Genomic DNA, 26287 nt, shown 5'->3' with positions numbered 1-26287 from the left:
AAGATAGGGGCGCACAAGACTGACCCCTTTACCCGGGCAGCTCTCCTCAACACCACACCACAAAGGTTGGTTACTAGGTTACTAGCAAACCCCACCACGAGTTCATCATGATGGTTAAACCAACTGCTTGGCTGGCCCTATCTAGGCCCTGTGCATGGCCCCCTCTCTCAATGACCCACCAACAGGCTGAACAATGTGTATGCCTATACAATGGCATGTTCCCTTCTTATTTCCGTTTTCATAAGGTTCTGTCTCCTTTTGTCCAGAGCAGTTCCCTTGCAATGTGACTGAGGATGACATCTGCTTCCCCTTCATTCCAAAAAAAAAAGAAATAGCCAAAGGATTAATAGGCTTGATATTGATGAAAAGATAGTGGATGGAGAGCTTACTCTTCAATATCAAACTTGATTAAGTTGTAGTGTTCTATGAAGGCCTAGATCAAGTTGTGGAGATGGGATACATGTTATTCTCGTGGAGGATCAACTTTGAATCATGTCATGTATTTCCTTCAACCTTGTAAAAATGGGTTTGTTGAAGATGGGGAAGGGTTGGCTTCGCTTTGAGAAAGGATGCTCTAGCAAAGTCGAAAACATTACAACAAAAAGCTGTCTTGCTTGAATGGTGATTTCTGAGTCTCTCTACCAAACAGAAACGTGCAAAAATCTGCATATAGAAATGCCTGCTCTCCCCAGTGCACGGATTAGAGAGACTAAATTCAGAAGAGTACATCTGAAACAGGACATTGAAAATGTTTAACATCCCAACCAGATAATTTAAAAACTCTCATTCAACAGAAAACATAAAATTAAAGTATGCACGGCTGCTTATGAATCAGACTATAACATTGCAACTTTTGAGCACTATAATTCAGCATCAATTAAAATTTAACATTTAATATCTGCATTCATGTTTTAGGAGTTCACTAACTTCCAATGTTCACTCAAGATTGGACAATTAAAATTAGACATTCAAAACTAAATAACATATCACTCCCAGAACAAAGTTACAAGACTGATGTCATCCATGTGACCAGTCCATACATATATCTTTAGCTTAGAAAATATCCAAACCCTGTGAAATTTAAACATGAAACACTTATCATTTAAATCCCATATACAGCATGCTCTTGAAAGTCACATGGTCTTAATGTACTCCTGCAAAATGTTGTTTCTAAGATACATGTGTACGTGAATGCGCACGATGGCTACAGTTGCATCTTTGAAACCTCAATATGCTTGACAGCCTTTTTAAGACAAAACAATTGTTGTGGGCTACTTTATCACTGAGCATCACGATATACTTCTATGAGCTCGGAGAAAAACATTTTAGATATATGGACATTGTCAGGGTAATGTCAATGCCATAGATTCTCTGGGAAAAACATGTCAATGCCATAGAGACACCAAAATACTGGTTGACTTATTAATGAACCCTATATAAGGAATCGACATACCTAGGTTACATTGGTTTTCTCCTAGAATAGTAAAGCAAGGAGCCCCTCCAATGCCTCACCTTTCCAACGTCTAACAGCTGCTTCCCACCAACACCCCGTAGTGCCTTCTTCCATGTTGGATTTTGTAGTTCAGTCTAGTAGCACCTAGAGACTTCTACAAATGTTTACTTTTCCATCTTCCAAATTATGGCCAACATGCCATTACCTGTGAAATTCAAGTCCTACCACCCAATCAAAAGCTCCATAAATTCATGGCAGTGCAAACAATCGATGTGGCATAAAAATCCTGAAAATGGTAGCTAAGCAACTGCCTCCATGTCTTGACTAGGGCTGTGGATTCCTTAACCAAGGTATCTTTACAATACCTCCACCCATAGAGCTGCACTCAAACTCAATATACCTCATTCTAAACGAAAATCCTAACATAGGTAGCTCTCAGTCTAGCCAATATTATTACCCAATGTCTGCAATCACAGAAGCATTGAACACACATGAAATCAAGAAAATATACATGGTAACCAATAAAAAACATCAGGACTCTGTCCGCATATAAATAAACACAAGATCTCATTTACAATTTAAAAACTAAAACAAAACTGTATGGGGTTTCATATAATTTATCTTCACTAGTGGATGGGCTATTAGATGGGCCAAAAGGTATTTATCACCTGGTTGCTACTCTGAACAGCCACAGAAGGTGACAGCAACTGAATCAAGCCCTGGCCAAAGCAACAGGTGAGAATAGAGCAGCCAGGAGGAGGGAATTGCAAGAGCTCAAGGTCAATTGGTTGGAAATCGGCCAGAATACCAAGTGGCCAGCATCCACTGGTCCAAACAGACAACCTTCTGGCTTTCTTACACAAACCAGGCATATCAGGTCAGGCTGACCAGTTAATTTGATAGTGGGGAGCTAGTTTCCAGATTGAGCAGTTCTTTTATTTTATTTTTTCAACCTTAGACATAACAATCATGCAAGCCCGATACCCAAAAGGAGGTGCAAAGAAACATCACCAAGGTATTACAGGGATGGAAGAAACGCCTAACAAGAAAAGTGCAATTTGATGTGATACACTAAACGGCTCATTGCAACTCTTTTCCTATTAAACTAAGTGCTTAGTGGGCACTGGGTTATGCGCAAAGATATCCCATTCGCTCATACCCAGCAGACTCACAAGATTGCAATTGTCCTTTAACTTACAGAAATTCTCTTCATCTAAATCTCAATTTCACCTATTATCTCTGGAAAAAACTTATAAATGATCTTGAACCTAAACCTATGCAAATAATCACATCAACAGCATGTTAAATTCATGGATCCAATGCATAGACAAAGTCATATAAAATAAATGATTGTACCACTGCATCCATGCTATTTGATGGAAGACCCAAAGCATTCGGTGCCTTCAGTTTAATATTGATTGGAACGCCTGCACGAATAGCTGCACAGAAATGAACCTTCCGTTAACTACTTGAATTCGACTGAAAATACCAGCACTCATGGAATGAAGTACAAACAAAAATCCATCCTATCAGGAAGAAAAGACAAGATACAACCCTCCCACCCGAGCTGCTTTTGACCTGCCCCTCCACTATGCCTCGCCCAGCACCCCCCGCCCCCCAATTAGTGGCTGTCCCGCCTTTGCTTCTCTCAGTTTTTTTATTTTTTCCAGAAGAAGCTTCTCTCAGTTTTGCTGCCTACCATCAGCCTTCGCTTTTAGCTCTTTGCTGCTCCTCCCCCCCCCCCCCTTTCCTCCCCCCTCCCCCCCCTCACTGCCTGCCAGCAGAAGTGGCCTTGCAATGACTTTTGTTTAGCCAGTGGAACACACATGAAAGCTCCCTCGGTTCCCAAGGCGAAAGGATCTTATGAAAAAGCCACAGTGGGGTTTGTTGTGGGCCTTAGTCCTAGCCATAGGCAGGTACAAGATCTGGAGGGGAATCATACCCAGGATGTTGCTATCTATGAGAGTGTTCGCATTCTCTAAATTGCTTTAATAGCGAACAAAAAAATCTTGCTCCAGCAGATTCCATTGTACCTGAGCTCTCTCATAGTTTGTCCACAAATGGTTTGAGGGAGGACATGGAGACAAAGCACCATATCATGCACTTTTTGGTGACCCTTCGCTTTCTAATCTCCAAGAGCTCCTTAATTGCACGCTTTGGCATAAGACTCCAGTCATCCATGATTGCAGCCTGAGGTATGACAATAAGAGTGGTGATTTCAATACCACCTAGGTTGCAGTGTAGGAAAGGTATTGTGCCCATCGGATATCCTTTGCATGGTCGATCGAGCATTAAATACTATTTTTGCTCTAGTGTCATCCACATCCGTTAAAAAAACACGCTGCTAGGTATGTTATCCAATCAAGCACTTATGGGATGGGTGTGCCACTTTGTATGTAAGTCAATTCCACCTAGTTGAAGGTGTGTGCAAAGTATTGTGCCCATCGGATATGCTTTGCATTGTCGATCAAGCATAAAACAACATTTTTGCCTTAGTGTCATGCACAACCGACAAAAAACACGGTCCTAGGTGTGTTAATCAAACAAGTACACTTCAGCCCAATAATAATATGGTAGGTCTTTTTCATTTAGCATGGCCCGAGATACCTCTCCAATATGCCTGTTTTTCCTTTCTGCAAGTCCATTTTGCTGTGTGGTATGACTGCATGAATATTGCTGCTTTATGCCATGCTCTTGCAGGAACCTTGCAAACTCATTTGAGAGGTACTCTCCCCCTCCATCTGACCTTAGGCATTTTATTTGCAGGCTTGTTTCTTTTTCAACCATAGCTTTAAAAGCTTTGAAATTCCCAAACACTTCACTTTTCTTTTTCATAAAATGCACCCAAACTTTTCTGTTGTAGTCATCAATAAAAGTGACAAAGTAATGACAGCCTCCAATAGATGCAGCTTTAGTAGTCCACACATCAGAGTGGATTAATTCCAATGGCTTCTTACTCTCTTGAACATGTCTAGGAAATGGTTTCCTTGCCTGTTTTCCAAATTGACAGGCTTCACATACCAACCTCCCTACAGATATCATTTTGGAGACTTATGGAGCAGAGGTCCATGCGAAAGTCTCAAAGCAAGAAGCAGCCTACAGCTTCTGCTCCTAGGTGTGAGGCTGAGTACACGACAGCCTGTACAGCTACTGTGGAGTGTATCTGGCTCCGTAAGCTACTTGTAGATCTTGATGTCGGCTCAACAACTTCTACTACCACTACACTAACAACCAGAGTGCTCTGGCCATTGCGCGTACCATGCACATAGAGGTTCATTATCATGATGTTCGAAAGCGACTGCCAAGCTAAAGACATACAGCTGTCCTATGTTCCGATAGAGGATAACTTAGCACATCTATTCCCCAAGACTCTACCACGGCCCATGTTTTTGAAGCTTTTCGGGAAGCTCTACACTTGGTACCTTTTGTTACATCATTCTGCTTTCCCTTTGCTATCATAGGTTGCTATATCCATCACGGATGAACATGTGCAACCGTGATTTAGTTTCTGGGTATTCCTAAGATGTTTCCAAGATATTTCATCCATACCATGGAGAAGGTTTGTTGCTGCTTTCACCTAGGTGTACTTGGGCCTATATGACCACTCACTGGTACTTTCATTCCATCCATCTACAAGTACACTCCATTGCTTCTCAACTCCATTACATTCCATGTTTCCTTCCATTCCACTCCATCCAACAAGAGCAAAGGGAAGTACAGGAGTGCTTAGTGCAAGGAGGCAATTAGGCTTGTGAGGGAGATGGGAGATGCAAGGTCCTTAAATGGTTCAGCAAATACCAAGGTTCTTGTGCCAAATGCTTCCTTGCCAATAACCATGACCCTCATCGACAAGTTGGTCTCACTGTGGGGATCATCCCCCCCCCCCCCCCCCCGCCCTCTTCTTTCATGTAATCCACCCATCCTCCCCCTCCCTCTACTCCTTCCCCATGATTAGTCCCCCCCAGTTCTCCCTTCCCAATGATCTGCCAATTGCCCCTTTCCCTTCTCCTCCTCCACTCCCCCTTTCCTAACGATCTGCTAGTTATACCTTGCCCCCGTTTCGCATCCCTCTTTGGCAAGACCTTCCCTATCCCCTCCGTGCTTCCTCAGCCCTCTCATTGACCCATCTTCCCACAACCCATTCTTGTCCTCTTGATCCCCTTCTCTTCCCACAACCATTCTTTGAGTCAAGACTCCTTAGGCCCTTGTTCTCTTGAAAAGGAGGAGAGGGCCACATCAAGTTCTTTTTTGCATGCACCCTTAGCACCATCATCAGTTCCTTAACCAAGACAGTAGTCTCACAAGAGTAGGCACCTAGGTCCCAAGTTCTCGATGTAGGTCCTGCTTGAGTCTTTGACTATCCCATCCCTTTGGAGTACACGGTTCTCATTGTCTAAGAAATGAAGGGTAGGAGGGTATTGAAGCTAGCCTTTTATCACTTTTTTTTTGTGGGCCTCTACAACCACGGACAATAAACCGCTAGGTGACACAATGTTTTAGTGGTTGGTTTGGCCCGAGAGAACAATAAGTACACTGACAATGGTATAATGATGTAGATTACTCAACTATAGGTTTGACATTTTATGGGTTTCCTATATAACCCAACTGTAAAAGTTTATTTATATGAAAATTAAAAATGAAAAATTGCCACCTAGATGTTAAGAGTGCCATAGGCTAATATTTCAACTATTGTGGGATCCTTGAATGTTAGTGCCTCCAAGACTTGAATGCCAGACTTGGGGATGACAAGAGCAAGTTATGGTATTACAAACAGACAGAAGTCAAATCCACGGAAAAAGCTCATCCTTCTTTGTTCATGTAAATGGCCTTTGATAGACAAGCCTACATAGGGGTTGTAATTTCCTTCAATGATCCACGGCCCACCTATCAAAGATTTTGATAACATTCTTCCAACATCTGCTCTGCTCATGACAAGCAGTGGGAATAAGAGAAGCATCTCCGTGCTTTGTTTCCTGATTTCTCCCCTTAGTGAATAATCAGCTCGAAATTGGAAGTAGCCTTTATTAATATCAACATATGACTTTAACACAACAATGCCTACCTTAGGGAGAAGCATCCTAGCGTTTTGTTTAATCACAATGACAAGTGCTTCTTGTTCAAGATTTCAACCGTGGGCCCTTCTTCTGAAGTGGATCTGGTAAACCACATGAGGCATAGTGGCAATGGACCTTGGCCTATCATGGGTGCAATTTGATCACACCCATAGAGTCATTGAGTGGAGCACAATGGCATGCCATGTATATGATCCAAGGTGAGCACGGCTTCAGGTAATTACAAAGTCATTTCATATACGCGAGGTGTTGCGATTTTTCCCCCATATCACTGTCCAAGAACTAATGACCATAACCACTTGTGAGATGAAAGAGGAGGATACACAAAGCCCCTAATCAGGTTCTTGATCCTCCACACAACAAAAGAAATGGGGAGCATGGCTTGCCTTCTTTGTGTCTTGTTTCTCTAATCTCTTATACTCCTTTGCGCTTTCATTTAATATCAGATCCTACCTCATATTTCATACTTGCATCCCTGCCTCCAAAGGTGTAAGTCTATCACAAGGAAGAGGAGCTTAATGCCATGAGGAGGCATCAATAAACTTTCAATGCCCAAAGCAAATTGTTCTTGCTGTATAGCTCGTGTTTTGAGGTCCACTCCACGAGAAATTCCTTCATGATTTCCCAAATTCTCTCTCCATTGGCCAATCCATTAGAAAGTCATTTTTACTTGTGCCAAATTTATGCGACAAAAGTTACAACAGGGGATTTCCACAAACTTCATTAGATACCTCTAGTGACAAAAAGCAGTGAAAAGATCGAGAAACGTGCAAATTATGCTGGTTTTGCTCAGAAGAGGCTGAATTGGGTTTTAGGGCTTTCGACTAGCTTAGAGGCATATTCAGACTTGAATCCAGCTAAGGAATTTATTGTGGGTTGAAAGGCTAACATAACTATACAACTTTTCATGAAGTTGGAACGTTGCTTTCTAGAAAATATGAAGAAATGATCTATAAAGGTTACAAAATATAGATTCTTTAAAAGATGGTGTCCACATGGACCACATACATCACTGTGAATGAGCTGCAATTTCTTAACAGCTCTTACTGACCCATCCTTTGGAGCAGTATTCCTGTGTATTTTAGCCCAGAAGCACCCTTCACACACATGCTTTGGTGGCATCTTTACATGAGGCATATTCTGTACCATACCATGTATCTATAACAGCATTAGGCTCCCATAATTCACAGGCCCAAACCTAGCGTGCCATAACTCTGCCTGATACAAGGCAAACATAGATGCTATAGCAACCATACATGCATCCTGCCCCTTTTCTCAAAAGAGACCAAATTATACAAGCCCTGGTTCAATGCTAGACGTGACTATCATGTAGTCTTTCTCTCTATCCCTAACTATGCATCTATCATCCTTAAAGTTTACAGCATACCTTGCTTTGCAAAGACAAAACTGAGAACAGATTTTCATTTATACTTGGCACAAATAACTTATCCGAAATGCACAAACCTTTACCATCAGCAGCAGTAGGAGTTATGTCACTTAAGGCTTAAACTCAATAGGCAAAATTATCAGCACAAGCGACCTTTTAACCAGCTGGATCAGCCCTGAACAAATCCCTCCTAGAGGTGATATGTCTTGAAGCTCCGCTGTCAAAGTAACATATGTGACTAATTTTCATTCACATTCAGGGACATGTGCTCATGTGATGCATCATAGCTGCAAACCAACAAAGCCCACTCATCCTGCACAAAGTTAGCCGAGTCATCAGCTTTATAGCAGTAGAAGAATCAACAACCAAACCTGATTCTTTCTCCTTTTCTTCTACATTCACGTTTATAGTAACCTAGCTTTTTACAGTAGTGGCATTTCATTGGGATGCCCTGCATCAACATTTGCTTTATTTGACTGCTGTCCTGAAGTAGGCTTTATCTGAAAAGCACTTGGATTTCTGCCTTCGCCTTTGTCATGGCACCAAATGCCTTATCATTGCCATGCATTGAGGAAGATTTATTCTTCCTTCTTTGTTCCTCTTGCAACAATAAACTCACTAGCTCCTCGAACTTCAGGAGTTGAGCATTACCCCTCAAAGACAAAGAAAGAGAAGTGTGAAAAGTTCTGTAGGTCTCACAATATCCTCGAGATCAGGTCCTTCTCAGGAATGACTTCATCAATACTTAGGAGCTGCTCTTGAAGATCCTGGGTCTTTCTAAGATGATCAGCCATGCTGTCACCTTTAAATTCTCAAGCTCCTTCTTGAGAAAAGAAACTCTTGCCTCATTCTTGGCCTGATACATGGTCTCAAGAATCTTCATGCACGTTACAAAGCCCTGCATGAATAGATCTGAGGGGGATCTCGACTGATATAAAGGCTTGAGCATCGCATGAATCTCACCTCCTCTGATCTTGTGTGATTCTGCAGCTGCTGTCCACACTCCAACAGCTTGATGTCCACCTCTGCCTACTGTGGCATGTGCGATATCTGCAGGACAAGGTTCATCCCTATTCTTTGCAACCAACAGATTTTTTACCATAAAGCTTCACACAGAATAGTTGGTACCATCTAAACCTCCTGGGTGAGAACTCCAAAATCATCATTTACATATATATGCCATTTCCGAAGACCTTTGGCCCATTCTCACTGATATACAAAATCCTCTGAAGGAATGCAGAGGACAAAGAGTACCAGATGAGTTAAGCAGATCTTGGCAGTTGAAGCTTGTGTGAGAGTAACACTTTAGCTGTCTACATGGAGCTTCTCTTGTACTTGAACAGATTTTCCTTCATACTTGGCACAAATAACACATCTGAAATGCACAAACCTTTACCATCAGCAGCAGTACGAGTTATGTCACTTATGGCTTAAACTCAATAGGCAAAATTATTAGCACAAGCGACCTTTTAACCAGCTGGATCAGCCCTCAAAGACCTGAACAAATCCCTCCTAGAGGTGATATGTCATGAAGCTCCACTCAAAGTAACATACGTGACTAATTTTCATTCACATTCAGGGACATGTGCTCATGTGATGCATCATAGCTGCAAACCAACAAAGCCCACTCATCCTGCACAAAGTTAGCCGAATCATCAGCTTTATAGCAGTAGAGGAATCAACAACCAAACCTGAGTCTTTCTACTTTTCTTCTACATTCACGTGTATAGTAACCTAGCTTTTTACAGTAGTGGCATTTCATTGGGATGCCCTGCATCAACATTTGCTTTATTTGACTGCTGTCCTGAAGTAGGCTTTGTCTGAAAAGAACTTGGATTTCTGCCTTCTCCTTCGTCATGGTGAGCATTACCCCTCAAAGACAAAGTAAGAGAAGTGTGAAAAGTTCTGTAGGTCTCACGTCTTTCTAAGATGATCAGCCATGATGTCACCTTTAAATTCTCAAGCTCCTTCTTGAGAAAAGAAACTCTTGCCTCATTCTTGGCCTGATACATGGTCTCAAGAATCTCCATGCACGTTGCAAAGTCCTGCATGAATAGATGTGAGGGGGATCTCGACTGATATAAAGGCTTGAGCATCACATGAATCTCACCTCCTCTGATCTTGTGTGGGAGCTAGAGATTCTGCAGCTGCTGTCCACACTCCAACAGCTTGATGTCCACCTCTGCCTACTGTGGCATGTGCGATATCTGCAGGACAAGGTTCATCCCCATTGACATATCCCCATAAATTCTTTGCAACCAACAGATTTTTTACCATAAAGCTTCACCAGAATAGTTGGTACCATCTAACTTAACCTCCTGGGTGAGAACTCCAAAACATCATTTACATTATATGCCATTTTCGAAGACCTTTGGCCCATTCTCACTGATATGCAAAATCCTCTGAAGGAATGCAGAGGACAGAGTACCAGATGAGTTAGAAGCAGATCTTGGCAGTTGCCTTGAGCTCAGTTTTGAAGCTTGTGTGAGAGTAATACTTTAGCTGTCTACATGGAGCTTCTCTTGTACTTGACCATTCCATGCATTGTAATACATTTTGGCTTGCATATGTACCTTTGTATATTCTAAACTTGAGTGTGCGCACATGTTATCAGTAAGATGTAGAATCGTGAGGATCCTTAATCCGTTGCAAGGATCATAGAGTTTTGATGTTGTACTCTCTCACATGATATCAAAATGCAGATGTTTTAGTCAAGAAATCTACTCCAACAACTGAAGGAAACAGGCATTTGTTCAATTGAAGACAACTATAAGTTGAGGGTGCCTTTGTGCCAAATTTGGGGCAAGGTATCCAATGTCAGTTTGTTCCACTTTCCCATCTTCTTATGGCTTTGCATATGCCTATTCCTAACTTCAATGAGGTAGACAAATCGGCAAAACCAGCTATTCCTTGTGCAAGGTGAAGATTCGGAGCCATTGGTGGCAAGGAGAATTTGGAAGATCACTGTGGTTTTGAACCTCAAGCCTAAATATATGGTTGATGTTACATGCAAGATTGTAACACATACAGACTTAGGAGAGGTTAAAGGGTGGGAAGACAAGGATGCCAAGGCACTTTCCATAATTATTGGGACAATGGTAGTCCCTTACATCCAATTAGCAAACACAGATCTTTAAACCTAGACTACTATGAAGGAGACATATGAGACGAGCAACTCCACAAGTGTGCTCAATCTTCAAAACCAATTGTTTACAATAAGGATGGAGGAAGGACATACGGTCAAGGTCGTCAAACACCACTTGGTAAACAGGGCCAAATGGTGGATATGCATGCACTAGTGATGCTCTTGCTGATCAAGGTTCCATGAAGCTTCAAAAGATTTGACAGCAAGATGACAACAGCAAAGATGTTCAAGGAAAAGATGACAATGCATGTATAGCATCTAGCTATTGGAGGTCAACATGTCCTCATGTAACCTTAGTGAGAGAGGGCCAGTGCTTGTGGGTGTGCGGCCCAGTGTGAGGCTAGGGTCGATGAGAGAGGGCCTATGTTGTGGGTGTGCCCGCCCCCTGTGAGGTTAGAGTAGGAGAGAAAGGTCCTTCCAGGTCCACTTGCTGCCAAGCACCAGCCCCGTTGTGAGGCGCACAGGGCAAGAGGAGTCGGCCCAGTGGAGCATTTACCTAGATGAATCTAGGAACATTCCCAAACTCATCCTCTAAAAACACAACATAGTGCAATCTCAATCTCATGATAGTCACTCATAAGGTTCAAAACCATAAACTCCATCATGCATAGCCGGGACTAGCTACTATGGCATCCCCACTGACGTCATGAGCGCCCAACAGTGGGTGTAGACCATAGTATAAAAATATGCTCACACATACAAATCCACACACCCACACATACTTGAGCATCCATTTATACAAAGTCTTCGTACAGAATTTATGTCAGCACTCTGGAGGTGAAGGGCACACTCAGCCATGACGAAGGCTAATCAAAAAGTAGTCCAAAATCTCTTCATTCAAGCTACAACTGCTTGTGAAGTCTAAACAATTTCATTTTAGTCTCTCCCAAACGAGCCTCTAAATCTAGCTGATAGGGCAACGCACCATTTAAGATAGAAAGAATTATCGCAATACCAACAAGCCGCAACATGGACGAAAACTTCACAAGGTGAAATTTGCATGTCCGCTAATACGGCAAAAACATATACCTAGATAAATCCAAGAACATTCCCAAACTTATCCTCTAAAAACACAACATAGTGCAGTTTCAATCTAGTCACTCGTAAGGTTGAAAACCATAAGCACCATCAACATAGCAGGGACTAGCTACGATGACATCCACACTAACATGATCAATCCAAGAACATTCCCAAACTTCCTCTAAAAACACAACATAGTGCAGTTTCAATCTAGTCACTCCTAAGGTTGAAAACCATAAACACCATCACACATAGCAGGGACTAGCTATGATGACATCCACACTAACGTGATCAGCGCCCAACAGTGGGTGTAGACCATAGTATAAAATATGCTCTCACACATACAAATCCACACACCCACACATACTAGAGCATCCATTTATACAAAGTCTTCGTACAGAGTTTCTGTCAGCACTCCGGAGGTGAAGGGTAGACTCAGCCATGACGAAGGCTAGCACTAAAGGAGAAGGCTAATGTTAAGCTTAAAATCTCTCACTCAAAATCTGAAAGCAATTCTTGAATTCACAAGCGATGGCATGCTTATTGTTCCATCCAGCCAACCTCCGTAGCCAAGCAAGCTCCAAAAAACTCATACACATTGAAGTACCTGCATGCTTAGACCACAGAGCCCACAATTTCCTAGATGGATCTAGTCTGCCACATGGCATCATTCTAGGGTACCTCTTAAATGCATCATTATATATCCCTCTCTTGGGATATCGATTAATTCACTTGCCCCTAGGCACATTTACACATTTAATGCATTTAAGACCCATAGCCTTAGACCCATCTAGTCAATGCCTTGTCACCCTCATCAAGGACCTTGACATTGATTCCTTTGACCAGTTACATGAAGCCCAATAAAATATAATACAAACATTGATCCTCTAGAGGAAAAATGTCTACTGACCCTTCCGAGGTCACGTTACCTCAGCTTAAGCATAACAGCTAATCAAAAAGTATTCCAAAATCTCTTCATTCAAGCTACAACTCCTTGTGAAGTCTAAACGAATTCATTCTAGTCTCTCCCAAACGAGCATCTAAATCTAGCTGATAGGGCAACGCACCATTTAAGATGAAAAGAATTTTTGCACTACCAACAGACCGCAACATGGACGAAAAATTCACAAGGTGAAATTTGCATGTCCGCTAATACGGCAAAAGCATATACCTAGATGAATCCAGGAACACTCCCAAACACATCCTCTAAAAACACAACATAGTGCAATTTCAATCTCATGATAGTCACTCATAAGGTTAAAAACCATAAACTCCATCACGCATAGCAAGGACTAGCTGCTATGACACTCCCACTGACGTCATCAACGCCCAATAGTGGGTGTAGACCATAGCATAAAAATATGCTCACACTTACAAATCCACACGCCCACACATACTTGAGCATCCATTTATACAAAGTCTTCGTATTGAGTTTCTGTCGGCATTCCGGAGGTTAAGGGTAGACTCAACCATGACGAAGGCTAGCACTAAAGGAGAAGGCTAAGCCCATTCGAGGCAGCAGATGGCTGTGTGGGCAGCACTTATAGGGCATGTAGGAGAGCAGCCAGTTGGCGCTCTTGCAGGGCTACCAGTCGGCCCTAAAGGGCTTGTGTTCAGCTGAGCAGGGGTGCAGCCCTGATATAGGGCCTTGTGGAGCCCTACTTGTAGGTCAGGGGGTCGGCCCCCTAGGAGCCCATTTGTAGGGCTGTGTGCCCAGCCCTAGGTGCTGCAGTGGGCCCACTTAAGAGTCAGCCCTGGGCTACCAGACGACTAGGGAGGGGCTGGGGGCTATTTATAGGCCCCCCTCAGCCTCATTTCCGATGTCTTGGTTGTGGCTGTTGAGCAGTCCTGTGGAGCTCGAGCAGCCTTTGTGCAGAGGTTTCCCCCCAGGTGTAGAGGGGCTTTTGCCAGAGATCACTTCGCAATTCTCTTGTTTCTCTCTTCCCCTCAGTGTGGTGTGTGTGAGGTGCTCTCTCTCTCTCTCTCTCTCTCTCTCTCTCTTTCTCTCCATTTCTTTTCATTTCCACTGCAATTCTCACATGGTATCAGAGCCACAGTTAGCTAGAGACTCAAGGAGCGGAGGGAGTGTTGAGCCAGCATACAGAGAGCAGGTTTAGGGTGCTGTTCGGAGATGTCTTTGAGGAGGAGCGTGTGCAAGGAGTGGACTGTTCGGGTGCCCAGCAAGGGCCAACTTTGAAGGGATTTTTCAGATCAGAGGTGTGTTCTCAAGGGACGGATAGCGAGGAGTGAAAGTAAATTGGGCTGTCAGCTTCTGTCTCATCCACCTTCTCTTTCAATTCAGCTCTCTCTTTGTTCGAGATGGCAGAGAACAAGACAAAAATCCCAATTTTGCCCACGTTCCTGATTGACCGTCAGTTGGATGAACTCAACTACAGAGTCTGGCGGATAATGAGGGAGTCTGTGTTACAGTCATATGATTTGGCAGATTTCATATTGATAGGAGTTGCCAAACCCGATCCCCGTGCATCCAATCTTGGCATCCTGGAGCAAAAGGAGGCCGAGTCCCTATCTCAGCTCTAGGACCATGTCAATGCAAGGGTAAGATCATTTATTTTCCTTAGTTGTACTCCTCAGGTGATTGATCACGTGAAGCACATGACAATGGCCAAGAGTATCTGCGTTTGGTTGGATCCCAAGAAGTCTTCATCGATACGGGAGCACACCAACAAGTTACAAGATATTCAACAAGAGATCCTCCGGGCAGGGAAGCAGATATATCGTCCGAGGACATGGCCATAACTCTCGTCCCAGTTATCCTCTCAGTATGGGGGGCTTTTTATTCGTCCTTGACCACAAGTGGAAGGATGAATGCATTGACCTAGGAGGAATTGGTCCCAATGGTGCCTGACCTGGAGAAGCGATTTAAAGATCGTACCTATGAAAGACTACCTAAGGCTTTGTCAGATGAGCAGAAAGGACAGAAGCAGTCAATAGTAGAAGAACGAGAAGCACTCAAGGCATCCTGTACATGTAATTGCTTTGGCCAGAAAGGTCATTATTGGCGGCGACAGTGTCCCCAAAGGAACAGTGAGGAGATCAGTACCCAGTTAGACAGTGTTACTGTCGCAACGATGTATACTCTAGCCTTCTAGTAGCACAAGGCAGGATGCGCTGCCGGCCAGCTTTCCGGATCCAGATGGAGGATTGCTTGCTTGCTTGTTTGTCGCAACAGTACCTACTGGTCAAGTGCAATAGGAAGGGAGTCTTTCATCGAGGCAAGCTTTCAGGCAGGACCTCAAGCCACAAGGAGTTCCCGCTGACTCAGGTGGCAATATGTTATCAATATGTATTTTGTTTGGACATTATAATCTGGCAGATCCAAAGGAAAAAACTGGTTGTCGATTCGGATCCTTACCTGCTATGTTGTTTGACTTTTGCGGGGCTTTGGAATCTTTCTGGACCTGCTTGGGCTTTCCCTTGTTTAGCATCATCTCTTGATTCTATGCGCGAGTCAGCGCCCACTCATAATCTGACAAGTCGAAGTTCCGAATGGTATAACAGACGTTGGTGTCCAATCCTCGAATGAATTGCTTCATCTTGGTGCTCTCCGTTACGCCCAACTACTACGCCAGCGTGATGACCTTGTTACTGTATGTCAACACAGGCAAACCATTCTGGGAGAGACGAGAAAACTCATCCTCCAAGTTAAGCATATATTGGGGTGGGAGAAAACAGGCTTTGAGGTCGGCCACAAACGTTGCCCAAATGAAATTTGTCTTAAACGTTGTTGAGTCAGTATGCTTACTAGCCCAATGTTGCCACCGAGTCACCGCCTCACCCATAAGATGAGGGGCTGCGAGGTGGACTTTGTCTTGCTCATCTTGAATCCGCGCTAACGGGAAATGAGCTACAAACTAATGAATAAATTGCAAAATTGCTGAATGGTCACACTTACCATCATACTTAACAAAATTTGGAGTGGACCGAGTGAGTGGTGTTACCTTTGTCGATGACGAAGCTGTGGCGATGATGGCTGCTAGGCTCAAACTTGCCTGCATAGCGGCCAACATCTGTTTGTGTTGGAGAAGCATCGTCTCTTGGTCTAGCTTTTGTTGCCTCTCTATAGGCCCCCCCTCAGCCCTCATTTCTAATCTCTTGGTTGTGGCTGTTGAGCAATCCTCTGGAGCTCTTGAGCAACCTGTTGTGCATATGTTTTCCCCCAAGTGTAGAGGGGCTTTTGCCAGAGATCACTTGCAGTTCTCTTGTTTCTTTCTCCTCCTCTCACTATGGAGTGTGTGAGATGTGCTCTCTCTCTCCATTTATGTTCATTTCCGCTGCACTTCTCACACTACGAAGGGCAAAAGGTATGGGCAGGCCTAGCAAGGGTAATCCCAAGAAGGACAATAAAAATATAAGCAAGGAGGAGTCTTAAGATAAAGGGAAAAGGAGAAAAATAAATGTTTCTACTGTGATGAACATGAACACTTGGTAAGGGAGTGCAAGAAGAAGAATGCATATCAAAAGGACGACGACACTTGTTAGGGCATCTAAGTTGAGGAGAGAGAGGCATATTAGCCCTTATATCTTAGGATAGAGTATTAGTCAATTTGCATGTGGGATTATGTATTAGCTCCTTTGTACATGTGCCTCAAGCGCCTATGGGGCAAATTGCTGCTAGGCCCGAGAGTAAGGGGTGCGACCTATGTCTCAATAATCCCCTCCTCCATAGGTTGATACCATGGACTACATAATAACAATGAGGCCACATGTCAAAATAAGACCTTGCATTCACACCAATATATATCATCATCAAGTACCACAGCCACTACTCCAACCGCCCACGTTGCAAGCATTCAAAGGGAATCTTCTCAATCACCAACCAGTGTCCATGTAGCCACAAGATCATCCTAGAGAGAGATGTTGGAATCAATACCTTCTAGCTGCAACCAACAACTGCTATGGCCCCATACCCCACAAGAACCACCATTGCCACAGGTCACCACTTCTCCTGACAGCCGTTGGAATATCGCATTGTCCACATGAGTCAATTCTTCATGGCCTTGGGCTCACTCCCCTCGAGATAGACACCAATTCTAAGCAACTGCAACTATGCATGCATACACAAACCTACAAGCACCCCCTTGCCCCCTGTCACAAGTTCTACCATAAGTAGAGAGTTTGTTATGCTCCGATACGGCACCCAAAGGATAGCACGTGTAAATTGGGCTGTTTAGGCAGAGCCTAACATAACTACCTACTAGCTCCCTATCTCACACCTAGAAAAAGAACTGTAGATCAAGGAGATAAGGGCATACCAGGCCTTATCTCTTGTATTAGTCACCTTGCATGTACTCTTGCAAGATAAATGATTTTTGTGATCATCTACATCATATCATTGTTTGATATATAGGGTCCATGTCCCACCTGTTAGCCACCAAATAAGGAGTCCAACGGTCTTGATTATCTGTTCATTGAGCTTCCAGTAGTCTGCGCAGACTCTCAACTAGCTGCTTTTCTTCAGCACAACTACGATTGGGGGGGAATGTGTGCAACTTAATTTTGTCTTCAAAATTACTTCAAAAACTCTCTCAAGAAGCTTTCATAAGAACATAAACGAAGCCCTTGCAGATTATACAATTGACTCATTCCATACAGGCTTCTTGTCGAGCCATTTTCAAATGTTGAGCAATACCTTGATTTTTCACGACTTCAAAGTTCTTCTGGTCAGCAATAGCCACGACTTCAGCAACATCATTTGGATAGTAATACAAGTTCCTTCCCTCATGAATACTGAGATCCAGGACTCTGCAACCACCTCTTGGAACATACCTTCCCAGCATGGCTGCAATGATGTACTGCATTTTGGAACAGATTAGCAATAAGTATTAAGAAGACAACAGGACAGCATATGAATACAATATGAAGAAAAAGGTGGACAAGAAATTTTATTTACTCAGAAAAGTGTTTATGTAGTGTATAAGAAGCACTCGACTATAAAAACAATGTGGAAACTAAAAGAAAACAATACAGTCCAGACAAGGTCAACAACATTTAGAATTATCAATACAAGGTGGAACAGGAAGAGGAGGAGGAGGAGGAGGATCTTCATTATAGTGATGTAAAAAGGAATTTGGTTGATGCCAAGCTGGTTCTTGTATTCAGCTTGAAAGTTTCTCAACTCGCATTACAGTCTTTTTAAAATCTTTTTTAACCCTCGAAATTTAAGAGAAAACTAGAGAGCAATTAAGGGCAACTGAAAATGAGCCAGCTAAGTCATAAACTATGCCAAAAACTTCTCAGATCAATAGAAGACCTCAAGTTGGTCAAATGCCATAACGTCCCATTCTGCACATCGGACAAAGAGATGCACAAACTCATTGACTCTCTCATCCTCTTCAACTTTAGATCAAAGAATGATGACACCTTCATTAAAATGGATTTTAACCAGGCGGCAATATTCAAATTATCTTAGAAAGGCAGATTTGGCCCGTAGTTTGCTCTAGGCTGCCCCAGTTCTTTGAAAAAATAAGAAACAGAGATCTATGCAACTGTGCACAGATTATCATGCCGTAAATAAAATGACAATTAAAATTAAGAAATCAATGTACTTGATGCCCAAATACAACACCTGTGCAATGGGAATCCAGCAATACAAGATGCAAATTTAGCATGTCTTTTCAGAATGTATGTTGAAATTAAAATCAGGTTTCACCAGAACCAAGAAGAAATAACGAAAGAGCTAGACGGGCTGAAATATTAGATAGAGAAGGAGCCTTAATCATGGGTAGAACTGTCTAGAGAGGGAAGATATGCAAATGCAAGGAGGTGTCACAATTCCAAACAGCCAATTCTTTTGCCTCACATACTTTGGGGATTACGAATTACAAGATCAGGAGATAAAGGGTTCCTCAAATAAGCCAACAATGGTTATCAAGTTCAACATACTTGAGGTCAAAAGCAAGAGATTTTCATTAACGAAGAATGCAGCTGGATCACAAAAGAATGCATGACGCAAACACAAGACGCGAGGAAACAAGGGCACAGACTGTCCAGAAAGGTGGCAAGCCACAGGCATACGGTCTATGAGACTAGGGAGGCAACTCATATTTTGATGGTGGAGTGGAGTCTAGATTACTGTATTTGTGAGATAGTCATGTTTTCAGTTGGGGACTTGTCTTGTAGGTACCTAGCTACACATTAGCATTTTTCTTTTGGGGGACTGTGAAAGTACCATTCCACCTAAATGCGCACCTCAAACTTTAGATGAGCCCTTGTCAGGTAGTGATGCACAATTGGAGGCTGCTTAGCACAAGCAAGTGCCTACCATAGTGGGAGCATCTTCAAGTGGCTCGGGGGTGTATCCTGTCCTGTGTCTTTGCATCGGCACGTGCACAGGCTCACTGTTTGGAGGCATTGTCCAACAGCATGGCAAGCAAATTTGCCAGCAAATGGTCCTAGTTCAAGCAGGGATTTAGTAGATCGCAACCGATACACTTGAGGACAAAGGCAAGCAGCTTGCACCCCAGCATGAGGATCAGCGTGCAAGCTGTGATGCATTCTTTGTACCACAAGGTGGCTTTTGCAGATACTAACAACCTAAAGGGTTTGATTATGCATTCTCTCCAATGCCAATTCATAAATACAAGATGGAGCCATCTATCCGTGGTCAACCTCATCGTATGTGGCTCTCTATGAGCTTGGCTATGAGCCTGCCCATGAACATTGTTGGCTTATTTACCCTTCCAGTTACCATGTTAGTGAGGCCATGGCTTCACAATCGTCTAGCCAACCTTTTGGCTTGCTGTTTCCATGTCACGATACGTCCAAGTCAGAGGCAGAGGCACCAAGTCAGAGGCAGCATTGTAACAAGATAGTGGCATCAAGTCAGAGGCAGCATTGTAACAAGATAGTGGCATCGGTGGCCAGCCAACCTTGATGACTTACTGTCACATACTTTGCAATCACATCATGCTTAGAGTCATATAGAAACGCATTGTAGGCCAACTGAACGCTGAAATGTTTCAGGCCCTGAAACATTTTAGCATTTCAGACAAACAGCCCTGAAAATGCATTGTTTTTTGTCGTTTTGCATGGGCTGCCACCTCCTCCCATTTGCTGCTTTGATTTCTTCCCGTTGTTGCCGCCATCTTACAGCCTTTGCTCCCCAATTGCTCTCCCTCTCATACTGTTCCCTCAAACCCTACTTTACCTCTTAGCCCTCCATACTACCTACTACATCTCTCCAGCCCTGCCCTCTCTTGCGCTCTTCCCTCTTGAACCTTGGAAACATTTTCACTCTTGATACTACAGCCTACTTCTGCTCCCTTGCAGTGTTGGCTCCTTTGCCCATTCATCTCCAGGCCTCTCTAAGACTTGCCCTCCTCTCTCTTCTCTGGAGCAGCCTGCTACTACAACATACTTCTACCCTTTAAATATCCACAATACCAAGATCACAGTGCTGAAGAGGTGCTTGGCTGGACACTATGGAAGTCATGAGGTATCCTGGTCTGTCTCTCACAAGAGTATGTGTGAGTATTGTGGCTCTCTTTCGACTGCTGTGCATCCACACGGATGGAGGGAAAAGTGTAAGACTGTTTTCATGTTTCTGATCCCTAGCAATGTCTTCCTTGCTCATAAGGGAGAAATTGCTTTCCTCTTTGGAGCCACCCCATTTTACATGAGGCATTTGATATTATCATACAAAGAGAGAGATGAAGGTGGTCCACATGACCTTGCACAAGTAGGCACTGACACAAGTGCATGCATACAAGTGTAGGTACCAATGCGGGTGGTGTTGAGTGGGAAGCAATGAGCATGAAATGTGGAATGCAATGGAGTCTACTTGCAAATAGGCACTCAATGAAAATCCAAGTGTAGCCTATATGGCCCAACTTAGGACTTAATGTCCTAAGTGTACTAACTAGGACCAGTACTAATTGTACTAACTGTTCCTAACTAGCCTACAAGGCTCACACCATGGAAACCCCCTCCAAGAATGGCTGAAGTATCCATTTGGAGCTTCTCTATGATAATACATCTTCATTAGTGATGCATGCTTTTCTGGACAGTGATTTGGCTGGTTGTTATGACATGAGGTGTCTCACAGTGGCAACTATTTCATGCTTGGGCTTCATGCGTTCCTTAGTTCAGCAAGAATCATCCTACAGTTGCTACTTCTGGCTGTGAGGCTAAGTACATGGCAGCCTTTACAGATACTATAGAGTGTATCTTTCTTTGTAAGCTCCTTGCAGATCTTGATGTCAACCAGACATCTTCTGCTACCATCTACACTGACAGCCAAAGTGTTTTGGCTATTGCGGGACAATCCTGTCATTCATAAGGATCGCACATCACTTTTATGGTGCGACATGCACATTGCCTCTCAAGTATCGGAAACCACGTTTCCCTGCTGCCTGCCAATGCTGTGTATTGGGTTTGTGCGTGGACCTACTTAACTGTGAAACTGCATACTGCAGATCAGGCCGAGTCTGACATAAATCAGGCAATCAACAGCCTGCCGATACAGAGAGGCATCAAATGGATTAGTCATATCCTCAGAGGAGAAATGGAAGTCAGGGTCCAAAGGTGTTGCAACCAGCTTACAATGTTGGAAAGGTCACCTCCCCATCTGTAAGCCCCCAAATGAGGAGAGCATGGGGGGGGGAGACCTAGGGCAGAAAATGCCCAGAAAAGAGAGAGAGAGAGAGAGAGAGGGGGGGCTGCTACATGGGCAGCACCTCACAGGAAATGAAGACTGCAACAGATGGCGCCACAGACAGTGCAGATGGCGGGGCATCCAAGGGATGAAACGGGCCTGCAAGAGGGCAGACCTGGAGCAGCAGGTAATAGATGTATTCCGGGCCAGAAGCGCCTGGGATGAGCAGGTCTATGGGCAGGTTGAAGGCCTGCAGGAGGGCCTGACAGAAGCACCAGTGTGCCAGGTACTACAGCAAGGGAGGGGCTGCAGAAGGGCAGCACCCTGCCCTTATTTAGGGCCCACAAGCTGGTTGGCTGGCCAACAGAGTCGGCCAGCACACAGCCCAAAAAGGGCAGCCCACAGTCCCATATTTGGGGAGCTGTGGGGGTGGATTTTAGCCAGACTGAGTCGGCCAAAATAGGGCTGGCCAGTCAGGAATTTTGGGGCCCCTAGAGGCCTATAAAAGGACCCCCTTGGGGGGGCATTCAAGTATCCAGCAACTCGGCAAAGAGGAGCAGACAGGAGCAGTCGGAAGCCACTGGTGGCTCAAGTGGCAGAAGGACCAGTATGATGCAGACGAGGAAACACCTCTTTACCAGATGGACCGAATTCGTGAAAGATCTATGATCTTGGTTCCTACCACCCCAATACCTGGACACACTCCAGAGTCAGTTCTACGAGCTATGCCAAGGGGACACCGAGATGACGAATCATTATGCCAACAAATTCACTCAGGTGTTTATACAGTTGCAGCTAGAGGAAAGTTTGAAGCTAAGCAAATTTCTCCATGGGCTATGTACACACATCCAGTGGTATGTCAAACGGGATTATGAGTGTGCATACAAGCTTGCTCGGAACTTTGAGCTCATGCACAAGGGTCAAGGATCCAAGCAGGTCAAAAGTAAGAAGTCCCAGGATTCCACGCCAGGTAATGGTGGGAATGGGCAGCAGAACAAGAGCTGGATGGCGAAGCACAGCAACGGCTATAGAGGGTACTTGGATGTAGTGACACAAGCACTCTATGCCAAAGAGAACCGATGCTTCGATTGTCATGTGCCGGCCATATTAAGGAAGATTGCCCGCATTACCAAAAGCTTCTAGCAGTAGGAGCCGCGTCAAGTGGTTCACCTACAGCTTCAACTCGTAAACAGACAACCTCAGTGGTCATCAAGGAGCTTGAAAATCAGCAAAAGGGGGATCCTCGTCAGTTTCCCAATATGTTTCAGTTCTATGGACAGATTGGTGGGCAAAAGGTCCTTATCCGAGCAGATTCAGACAGTGTAGAGGACATCATTTCCACCAAAGAAGCGAAGCAGGCTCAATTGACTCTGATGCCAATGGAACCGATGGCCTTGAATGGTGCATTTCCAAGGCAACAGATAGAGAGCGGCATGCAGGTAGCTTCAGCCACTCTGATGATCTCAGAGTTGGTAAATTGTCAGCAACTCAGGGTCGCACATACGTAGGCAACGGACATCATCTTGGGGACACAATGGTGGCACCAGCTCAAAGTCCGACCAGATTATCAGAACCAAGGCTTGGATGTCAAGATCCTAGGCCATGGGTCCATGTTCATTGCTTGGCTTAGAGGTGTTTCATTTCTTGGCTTAGAGGTGTTCCACCTCGACCTTTGATTTTAGTGATTCAGAGGGCTCGAGTCAAGACTCAGTAGAACACAGTACTACAGCAGGACCAGGATATCTCTCTTAAAACAAATCCTCCTCGGTCCCTTTCACCTATACATTGAGGAAAACCAAATGGAGCATCATCCTAGTGCACTAACCCACAGCCAATATCCTTACCAGAAGATAGCACCAGACCCGGGAATTCAGTTCCTAAAGAACCTCCTTCAGCATGATGGGAGGCCCCTTTCATGTACTAGTTCGAGTTTCAGCAGAAGGGGATGTCACCCGCATCCACAGCCCGTGGCATGCTGGACTGCCATGTTGACTGCCAAGTCCGCAAGCAACCAAGTCAACAGTCTACACAGGACGCGTGGACTGCCATGCAGGCAACCACGTCAGCAGCAGGCGCAACCACGTCATCAGGCAGCCATGCAAGCCAAGCATCTTCAGCCCATGGCATGCTGGACTGCCACGTGGACTGCCAAGTCAACAAGCAGCCACATCAGCAGTCCACGCAGGACAGCAGGATACATGGAATGCCACACAAGCAGCCACGTCAACAGGCGCGGCCCCGTCATCAAGCTGCCATGCAAGCAGCAACAACCACATCGGCATGATGACGTCAGCACAGGCACGGATGATGTCGACTGGTCGTGGCGCAACGTTAGAAGCCACGTGGCAGGTCGGGGTAGAGAAGCAGGTTGGTCGGCTAGTCTCCAGACGGTGCAGCCTACAGCAATAGTCGGCCATTTTCCAGGCCCAAGGGGGCCTATGAAAGGCAGCCCCTTGGTCCCTCATTTCTCATCCACTACTTGGGCCTTCAGTGCTCAGAGCAGCAACCAAGACTCCCAGCAGCAACCTGGACCTACACGGATCATCTTAGTGAGGATTCACTTGCTCTCCATACTTCCATTTCCATTACAGTTTGGTAGTGAGGGTTTCATCCCTTCATACAGCTGTATCAGCCCTTTGGTCTCATTCATTTAGTCATATATTCCCTCTTCGGAGGCACGCTATATTCTCTCCCCCTTATTCTCTCACACACATCCACAGCATCACTTGTGTATTGAGTGCAACATGCTCACGTAGTGAGCAGGAGTTAGAGTAAGTTAGGCTATCTCTCGCTACAAGGCCCCTTTCACGGATGATGAGATGCTTGAGACCCTGAAGAACCTTCCAATGTATAATTGCTCGAGATAGCCTATCCACCTTCTCGGAGGCCACGGACTCAGCATAACAAGAGTCTCAGCTCTCGTAAACCTCCTTTTGGATTTCGAGAAGGCATCTGAATAAAAGGATTGGACCTTCTTAGAAAGTATTATGTGGCTTTTGGATTCCTTTCAAAACTTCTCTTATTTGATTCACCTACTGTTGTCCAAACCCTGTCACTTCCACGGCCTTATCGGTAGTCCGAAATAAGCGCACACCAATAAGTCCATGCATACCATGAGGAAAATCGAAGCGGAAGCCCAGTTACCTTTTTTTGCCCCCAATTACACATTTAAATTTTGTATTAACTTGGCTTCTGGATGAATATAGCGAACTGCTCCAAAAAAGCCCATTGGCGATGCGGAAAAACAAAACAGACCTGTAGCCTGAAGTATATAAAAGCCCGAAGGGCGAATATACTAAAAACACCAAGAAGAGCTGCACTCGTTATCGAGGGAAGTTCAGCTGGAACAGCCGACGCAAGTACCAAACCTGCTTCATTTCTGCAGTAATATAGAGAGTCGAAACGAACCTCAGAAGATGACCGGCAATGCGATCTAGAGGATAGTCGAAGCTGAAAGGTAAGGACACAGGAGCTCAGAAGAAAGCTCACCGCGGGAGCAAATGCGTGAAAGAAATGCTGCCCCAGACTGGCACCCTAAGTCGGCATCCAGTATACCTTCCTCCACTCGCAACATTGGATAGGCAAAAACGATCTGAACGGCTATAAATTGAACGTGCCAAAAACGGGCTGCTGAGTTCGTAGCTCCCAAGAACCCCGAAGGACTGACGAGGGAGAGATGCTTCTATTATAGCCGTCATGGCGCTCTCAAAAAGCAATAGATTATGTGGGTAGTGGGCGCTTATTAGCCATATGATCTTTCCTACAGCCTGCCACCTCAGCTTTGATAATCATCTTGGGTCCTTGGCATGCCTACTTCATCACCTTTCTTTCCATTGCGTTGTAAAGAGGCTTCCTAATGATTGGAGCTATTGCCACTAGTGTGGATTTTGGCTTCCTTCTCCGCCACCATTCCCTCTTGGTGTGAGCGAAGCTTCTCTTTCAGTGCATTAAGTCTACTTCTATGCAAAAATCCTCCTTTTTCCCTGCTAGGTGCATCCCCTACCCATAAAAGTCTTTGAAGGCTGTCTTGGAAAAGCGTGTCAGTTCAAGGAGGACAATTCTCATCTATAGATGTAAGCAAGTGTAGTAGCTTCCTTTGTAGTGACATTCATCCACTAGTGTCGTAATAATCATTGGGCATAGGCACACACTAGAGCTTTACATGATGTTGTGATGGTTACCTTCATTGTTCACACACTTATAATATCTATAATAAGAGCTTAGAGCATAAGAATGTATATACCAATCTTGTATAGTAGAGTTGGGTAACTGAGGCCGTGTGGAAATTCTTAGTAAAGCGGACAGCATGAAGAAAAGGTGTATCCATGCATTGTTTATATGTGGTAATCTCTACAAGCCCATTTTCCACCACAGCCATGAATTGGTCAAATCCATACCAACATTAGAGTGCTCACCTATTTATTGTAGCCATCCAACACATTTGACTTTCTTAAGAGGGGTGAGGGAACTCTAGCAAAGTGGGAAACCATTAGATTAGGCACTATGGGATCATCAAATTAATGTCTAGCCATACAATGCTCCATCTCAATTTGTTGTGTGTGCTCACCCAAACCAATATCATAAAATGGCAAAC

At 44.3% G+C, this 26287-nt stretch overlaps 1 protein-coding gene across 1 annotated transcript in view; it reads right to left on the bottom strand.

Moving 5' to 3' along the window:
• Positions 1-25418, bottom strand: part of LOC147903220 (uncharacterized) — a 32321-nt gene extending 6903 nt beyond the window's left edge. The window contains exons 1-4 of the mRNA XM_087372906.1: positions 25183-25418; positions 24949-25072; positions 17731-17893; positions 2810-2892 (exon numbers count right to left, since the gene is read on the bottom strand). Of these exons, the coding sequence (XP_087229032.1) occupies positions 2810-2892; positions 17731-17893; positions 24949-25072; positions 25183-25391 (579 nt within the window). The 5' untranslated portion in view covers positions 25392-25418. The remainder of the gene's footprint in view (positions 1-2809; positions 2893-17730; positions 17894-24948; positions 25073-25182) is intronic.
• Between the last annotated feature and the right edge of the window lie 869 nt (positions 25419-26287).

The sequence above is a fragment of the Dipteris shenzhenensis genome, chromosome 3, assembly GCF_047967505.1.
Source record: "Dipteris shenzhenensis isolate YYH24624 ecotype China chromosome 3, Dip_SZ_1.0, whole genome shotgun sequence".
Classification (NCBI taxonomy): domain Eukaryota; kingdom Viridiplantae; phylum Streptophyta; class Polypodiopsida; order Gleicheniales; family Dipteridaceae; genus Dipteris; species Dipteris shenzhenensis.
The sequence above is the reverse complement of the archived record's forward strand: the minus strand, read 5'-3'. Positions and strand labels throughout refer to the sequence as shown.